The 8,200-nt window shown below is 37.9% G+C and overlaps 1 protein-coding gene across 1 annotated transcript; it reads right to left on the minus strand.

Annotated features, from left to right (window-relative positions):
• Positions 1-3,288: 3,288 nt before the first annotated feature.
• On the minus strand, positions 3,289-4,431 carry LOC122049553 (stem-specific protein TSJT1-like). The gene is made up of 3 exons (XM_042610921.1): positions 4,174-4,431; positions 3,840-4,083; positions 3,289-3,750 (listed from the first exon to the last, which is right to left on the minus strand). The coding sequence occupies exons 1-3, from the start codon at positions 4,389-4,391 to the stop codon at positions 3,439-3,441; spliced, it is 774 nt and encodes a 257-aa protein (XP_042466855.1). The 5' UTR covers positions 4,392-4,431; the 3' UTR covers positions 3,289-3,438.
• Between the last annotated feature and the right edge of the window lie 3,769 nt (positions 4,432-8,200).

Raw genomic sequence — 8,200 nt, forward strand, 5'->3', positions numbered from 1 at the left:
AGCCAACTATGTAAGAAATAGTACTTGTTAAAGAACTCGTCGGGAATTACCCGGTGAGATTCTTGTGATGTCTAAATCATCATGGAGCCTCAAAAGAGTATAATAGAAAGAAATAAAGAAAACGATAAATAATGGAGTAAAACATATTAAAATGATCTCCTTTTGAGTCCTCTTCTCATCTGATAGAGGGAGAGGAATTAAAGGAGCGTGCCTCCCTAAAGGATTTCATTGTAATTATCATGTCCCTTCGCGTATTATGGTAACTATCGTATCCCTTAGTATGTCGGAAGGTTGAATCGGCAATTAGTTAGGAAGTTGGATTGCTCAGTAGGTCAGCAAGTCGATAAGTCAGGAGGTCAAACTGCTCAACAAATCGGGAGGTCGAACTGCTTGGCAAGTCGACAAGCTGGGAGGATTACTTAGTAAGTCGGCAAGCCAAGAGGTTGAACCAAAGGCAAGTTGAGAGGTTGGACTGCTTGGCAGGTCAGAAAATTAGAGTTGGCCAACTCAGATGGACTCGGTCCCTCAAGATGGGACCACATAGGGGCATCCTACTAACTTGAAACCAACTAAATACCGGTCGTATAAATTGTCTAATAGATTTTGATCCGGGGAGTGATCAATAAACACCACGTGGATAAGAGACAATTGATGAACACTGCTAAGGTGGTTCCAACAAGAAAATTTAGGGTCTCTTGGCTCCTCAGCCTCCTGTCCTCTCATGTCTCTGGCCTCTTAGGCCTCTCGACTCTCGGCTCCTCATCCTCCTAGCCTCTCGGGCCTCTCAGCTCCTGGCCTCTTGACTCTTGGCTCCTAAGCCTCCTAACCTCTTGACTCTTGAATGATACAAGATAAAAGACTATTTCAAGAAGAAAAAAAATTTATTGCACAAATTTTGATTATTATAGGAAAAAACAGTGATGTAAATAAATCTTATATTATTTAAAGAATTAAATAATAGCATCACGAGAATCAGAATAAAAGGAACAAATCTGTTAATCTTGATTTTTTTTTAGAAAAAGGTAGTAGCATGAATAAATCAGAGATTATTTAAGAAATTAAATAATGATAGCACGAAGATTTGAACGTAGGGAAAATGTTTGTTCTCTCTCTATAAAAAAATAGTACTTTCCGACATCTAAGGTATATATACACATACCTATATACAACAAAACCCTGATAGTCATCTTCAACCAGCCTCTTCCTCCTACAATGATTTCCAAACGATTTTGGGTGACTGGGGTGATTGATGTTGGACCCTTGGTGGCCGGCAAAAGAGGAGGGATGAATTGTCCTGCAAAAACAAACTCAACCATTTCTCGACTTATAATTTAATAAAGAATATTTGTAATAAAAAACTAAGAGACTAATTACATAGACAGAAAACACAAGAAGACTTACTTGGTTTGCAATCAGAAGATTGCTAATCAAAGGAAAATGAAGCGCACTTTATGACGATCTCCTTCGGGCGGAGTAGCCTCTTACAATGTTAACAGCTCACAAATGAAAGTAGAACCGAAAGAAATGAATTACAAGTTGTTATCTGAACTATTGAAATTAGAGCTATATTTATAGCACTGTTCCAGGCGCTAAGAAGGGTTCTGAGTGCCTGGAGTGGGATAGAATTCTATCTTCGACGCATCGATCAAGTTACACGTCAATTCTGATAAGAGTTGAGTTCCAGACGCTCGGAAGGGTTCCGGGCGCCCGGACCCACAAAAGTCAACACAGTTGATTTTTTCGGTCCAGACCCTCTTCTCCGGTTCTGCTCGCCTCGGTCCGGGTCTTCCACTCTAGTTCCACTCGCTTGGGTGATTTCGGTTATCCGGAATATGGCTCACCCTAATCCAATTTCCGGCCTTATCCTCGAGCAGCATTCCTCCTCGGGTTCTCGTCCCTCGAACGTCGCGTACGTTCTTCTCGTCCACCGATGTACTCTTCCGCAACAACTCGTCCCTCGAACGCATCGAGCCCGTCGGCTCTCTTCCGTGCCGTCCTTCTTGCTAGCCGCGTCTTCCGCTCGACTTCCTGTACTCCTAAGCTCCTGCACACTTAGATACAGGGATTACACCAAATAGGACCTAACTTAATTTGTTTGATCATATCAAAATAATTTTGGGGTTCTAACAATCTTCCCCTGTTTGATGTGAGCAACTCAAGTTAAGCTAAGATAAACAAATATAATGTAAAAACAAATAATTTTGCAAATAAGTGCAAAAAAGATTTTACAATTTGAAATTTGGATAATACCTCCCCCTAGACTTAATAATCCCTTCTCCCCATTGAAATTTGGATTTTGCCACATAACTTAAGCAGTCGAAGCAAATGAGATCATTCCGGTTACACTACAGTCTAGTCAGTCAACCTTTTACCTTCTTTGACTAGATTTGAAAGGGAGATTTGTAATCCAGAAAGTGATTATGAGGCGTCACGTGGATAAGAGAGGATTGGAGAACATTGCTGAGATAATCCCAACAAGAAAATTTAGGGTCTCCTGGCTCCTCAGTCTCCTAGCCTCTCAGACCTCTTGGTTCCTCAACCTCCCGACTTCTCGGGTCTCTCGACTCCTCAGCCTCCTGGTCTCTCTGACCTCCCAACTCTTGGCCTCTTGACTCTTGGCTCCTCGGCCTCCTCGCTTCTCTAGCTTCTCACTCCTGGCCTCTCAACTCTCGGCTCCTTAGCTTCCTCGTTTCTCGGATCTCCCGACTCTTGAACAATGCAGGATGAAGGATCATTTTAGGGGAAAAAAACATCGTGCAAATCTTGAATTATTATAGGAAAAGGCAGCGATGTGAATAAATTTTATATTATTTAAGAAATTAAATAATAGCAGCAGTGTGAGAATCAGAATAGAAGAAAAAAATTTGTTAATCCTAGTTATTTTAGGAAAAATATATCGGCATGAATAAATCAGAGATTATTTAAAGAATTAAATAATGACAACATGAAGATCGAAACAGATAGAAAATATTTGTTCTCTCTATAAAAAGTAGTTATTCCTGACATCCAAGAGCACACCTACATACATCAATCCAAATAGTCATCTTCTTCACCTTCTAACTTGAGTGTCAGAGTAACTGCGCGGGAAACTCCTAACCGTTGTTCTAATCCTTTTCTTCTTATTTATCTTTGTCCATGCTCCCAACCACATGATTATCATCGTTGTTACTCGATGATTAACAATTAAATTGGTAATATAGCTAACTTATCAATGAATCATATGTTACAGTAAGAACAGATTCCCTCTTTACCATAAGAAAAATCACAAATTTTTTTCTTCGTTTAAAACACATGTCACCATGTTTTTTTCGAGTTCTACATTTTGGGCGTAAAGAAATCGAAAGGATATCTCAGAATTGGAGAAGTCACAAACCTTAAACATTTTCAAATGAACGACACAATCATAACAGGACACGGCAGCTAGATTACATGAAGATTCTAAGCGTCCCACGTGGAGGCCCAGTTGGCGGCGCTCCCGACACGCGGCATGGCGTTGAACTTGTCCGAGGAATCGACCTTGAAGCCGGCGCCGCACACGACGCCCTCGCTGTCGACTCGCGGCATCGCCTTCACCTTGTTCATCGGATGCTCGAAGCTCCTCAGCCCTCCCTCGCTATGGAACATGCACCCCGCGGGGAACGGAGCGTACGACTTCCCGCAGCCGCCCTTCACGATCTCCACCTCGTCGCCGATCACCACCGACCCATCCGCCGCCACGCCCCAGTACAACGGCACGCCGCCGTCGGAGCTCTGCAGCCACACAAGTGACGCCCGAGTTGAAAATTAAACACGGCGTTTCTAGTTAGAAAATACGTCGAACAGGGGAGGGATGCAATTACCAAGGCGGCGAAGACGGCGCCGGTGGCGTCGTCATAGACGACGAAGGCGAAACTGCCGGCCAGGTCCTTGAGGACCTGGTCGGCCGGGTAGGGCCCGCGGTCGCGCAGCGTGCGGTAGGCCTCGATCACGAGCAGCGCCTCGTCAGCGGACTTGCCGGAGAGGCCGTACTGGCGCACCAGGGAACTCAAGTTGTGGATGCTCCCGACGAACACGCAGTAAACGTCGTCGTAGCTACAGAACAATCTGCAAAAATAGAGGAAAAGAAGTTTTAATTTCAGTTAATTTCGGATGATTCGCGACGGAAACATTGCGGATTCCGCTTCAAAATTCGACCTTTGGTGGAGGAAGGAAGGGCGGGGGGCGCGGGGGCCGAGGGAGGCGAGGGCGGCGCCGCCGGAGAAGGTGGCGCCGAATGAGTTGCCGGGGTGCGCTGCGTGGAAGTCGCGGAGGATCTCGTCGGAGTTCTTAGGGTGGCGCTGGCATCCAGCGTGCTCCGGCGAGATGAGCTCCGGCGGAGGGCGGGCAAAGTTCTTCTGGAAAATTGCCAACATCTTCGATTTCCTCTCTTGCAATCAAAAGGGAATGGGAATGGTAATGGAGTTGAGGAATGGGAGAGTGCGTTTACTTATAGTAGTTTACGGATTTAGATTTCTTAATTATCTTTTAATATAATTAGGTAAATTGGATTGATGGGGATAAGGATTCTCACGAGGATCCAGCGGTGCAACTGAACCGTCAACTCAAATTTAGCAAATCTAGGTATAGATTTGAGAGATCCGATAACATTAGCCGAGAAAAAACAAAAAAAAAGTGATGGGCCCACAACCGGAATCTTGTTGTTTTGGATAAGATTACTATAATTGCTGCGTCGTATACACGTAAGCAAGCGCTGTCAGTTCTCCACGTCTGTCCTTTGTTGGCTTTATCCACGTGTCTGATAATCTCATTTCTTTTTCTCGTTTATGTTTCCGAGGAGTAGCCACGCGTGCTTGTGGGTGACGTGGATCACCGTGATTTTTGGACATTGAAAACAAACTGGGCTTGGTCCTTGGGCCGCTATCATGAGCCCATTAAAAATATCCTTGCTTTTATAAATATAAAAAATATTTAACGCAAGGAATATTTGAAAAATACAATACTGGGCCCACTCTGTTTTGATGACGCAAGCATTACCTCACATCTCCCAAACCGAAAGCATGACATCAAGCGCACGGCAAACAGTTATAGGCAGTTTCGAGCCTCTTCCTCGTGTGCCCACCTAAAAATAAAAATAAAAAACAAATTAGTGAAAAATACAATATCTAAAACTACTCAAAATTGATATTTATTTTTTCTCGCTCAATTTATTTTATTTGAATCATTACCATTTACCTAAAATATTTTTCTCTCAGTTTATTCTATTTTTGTCAAAAGGGCATATTTTGTTTAAAAAAAAAATGTGTTACTGCATCATTAAGTAATTTCTTTTTCAACTTATCAAAATTATAACACAAGAAGCCCTCTTACATTAACATATATTTTTTATCAATTTTATTAAAAAATTTAAAATTTAAATAATTTTTTTATTCAGTTAAAATAGCTTTACTATTATAGTCGCTACAATAATATTAAATTGATTTTAATCAAATTAGAATAATTTTAATGAAATTTAAGTTTTTTTAGTAAGTTGATAAAAGAGTATTTGAATATAGTGCTGGTAATTTTGATAAGTCAAGATTATTTTAATTAAATTTAAATAATTTCAATTATTTTAATATATTTTTATTTTAAACAATATTTATTTATTTTTATTTTATTAAAAAATCAAAAGGACTCTATTTTTAATTGGAAGAGCATCTCATTTCGTCACTGTATATTTTATTTTTTAAAATTACCCTTATTTTTATGAGTTTGTAACTATTATACAATTATGATAGCTAAATGTAGTAGCTGGTATATTTTTATTGTAATTACGATTTGATAACTACTATAAATATACATATTCAATTTTAATTCATACTTATAATGCATAGTTATTACAATATGAACACTGATCTCTAGTCAACATTGATAATATTTTATTGTAGCAACACTTTAATTTTTTTTAATATTAATAACAACATTGATAATTTTTCATTATAGCAATATTTTAATTTTTTTTTATGTTAATAATAAAATGATATAGTAATTACATAGCTATCAAAATATCAGTATATTGATGAAACATTATATTATAACAATTATAAATCATAATTTTATTTTTAATTAATATAAATCACGTTAGGCTTAGAAATTATAACCGTTATTATCTCTGCTACAGTGGCGTTGTTTTTGGACAATTTTTTTATTAAAAAAAAGCCTAATTTTTCTTCACGGCGGGCCATTTGTCCGTGGCTTGTAGTGTAGATCTGAGGGTGTGCGGGTCCACACCTCGAATGGGGACGTGTGCAAAGAATAATAAATAAATAATATAGAATGAATTTATAGTAGGATAAAAAAGTAATAATAATAATAAAATTGTCCAGCAACTGATCGAGTTAACGTCATCATTGATGGCGGTCGCTGATTGCGACTTCAAATTTGGCAGGTTCCAAGGCCAATTGGCTCCTTTCACCGTCTACCTTCTTTAATTTTTGTCTCGGGTGTCCCATTAATTAGGGAATGATAGGTTTACTATAATAAAGTAAGGGTTAAATTTTTACAGAAGTCTATTCTCGGAAAGAAATTTTTTCCCTTCTGATGTTACGGTCATATGATATTATAATTTTTTATTCATATTTAATGATCTAAAAGATATAATTTTAGTCTTATAATTTATCTAGAACATCTTGTACTAATAAAAATATTTTATATTATTTTAAATCTATAATCATTTTCATACTTTCTAATATGTAATTTTGATTATATTCTAACAATCTTCACTTCAAACGAAAGATTATAATTATTCTAATGGCTCAGACCTCTTTGTAAATATTCGACCATTTTTTATCTGCTCCAGACCTCTCTATTAGCATCCGATCCTAACATGCTCCGAGTCTCATCACGAGTATTCACATTCGGTCTCTTCTGACCTACTTTGAGTCTTTCCGTAAGTATTCGATCGTCTTGACCTATTCTAGGTCTTTCCCTATGAGCATTCAATTATCCTGACATGCTTTAAGCTTATCCACGAGCATCAGATCATCCTGATCTTCTCCGGATCTTATTGTGAGCATCTGATTATCCTAACTTATTCTGGACCTCTCGTAACTACGTTCAAGATCATTGCACATGATATTTGGTCTGAATTATAACTTAGATATCATTTGTTCTGTCCAAATGATATTTATATAATAATATGATATTATTCATTTTGAATCTATATTTTCGTGACTTTATATTTGAATTCAATTTTTAAAAAAATCGTGCTAATAAAAATATTTTATAACTTTTTAAATCGATGATATTTTTTATATCTCTTCGCTATGAGATGTTGATGGTATTCCATCTATATAATTTAAGATGAACAATTCGTAAAAGAGATATCTTAGTGGATGAGTATATAATCATCGTAAATTATAATTAATTAATATTCGATGCTATATTTCTAACCCAATAAATCCCCATATATTATATTATCATATTACTAGGGAATTTTTTCCCCACTTTCGCCCAAAAGTTTCCGAAATTTCCCATTCATGCTAGTAAATTACATTTCGACCCATACTACTACCTACTACTACTATTATCATCTTTTATTTAAGTTTTTAAATTTTAATCCGATTAGTTTGGGATTAGTTAAGTTTAAATTACTAAGTACTTGATTTGTTGACTCACAAATTTACACGTTCAAAATTATATATATATATATATATATATATATATATATAAATGTAACAACAACGAGAGCTCAAGTATAAATAACGCATATCTCTATCAGTGTATGGACCCCTTTTATATAATGCTTCTGTAACAGATGTGTACACTTCTCAAGACATGTGTATATTTTTCTAACTGTTCTATGAAAAGATATGTCAAGAAAATGTCTTTGATATCATTCATTAACAAGGCATGTAAATCTATGATATGACAGTAGAAGTTTTCGTTATACTATTTGTCTGTTCACTTGCCCTGTTGTCAGCGACGCTAACTCCTAGAAGGATATGACGAGATATAGAAGGGGTCCCACTGTTTGGCCGAACGGGGGAGCCACTCAGCCGAAATTTTCCTCTCGGTTGCTCAAGGCTGTTATTCTCCGTAGTCCCTTGGTTCAGTGTTGTTAGGGTCGATTGATGCTAGAGGGTGGTGAATAGCTCATCACGCTTCGTTTGCTTACTTCGCTGTTGTTGATATGCAGTAGAAAAACTCGAAACAAGACTCACAACGCTAACATGAGGATTTA

Source organism: Zingiber officinale, chromosome 2B (assembly GCF_018446385.1).
Source record: "Zingiber officinale cultivar Zhangliang chromosome 2B, Zo_v1.1, whole genome shotgun sequence".
Classification (NCBI taxonomy): domain Eukaryota; kingdom Viridiplantae; phylum Streptophyta; class Magnoliopsida; order Zingiberales; family Zingiberaceae; genus Zingiber; species Zingiber officinale.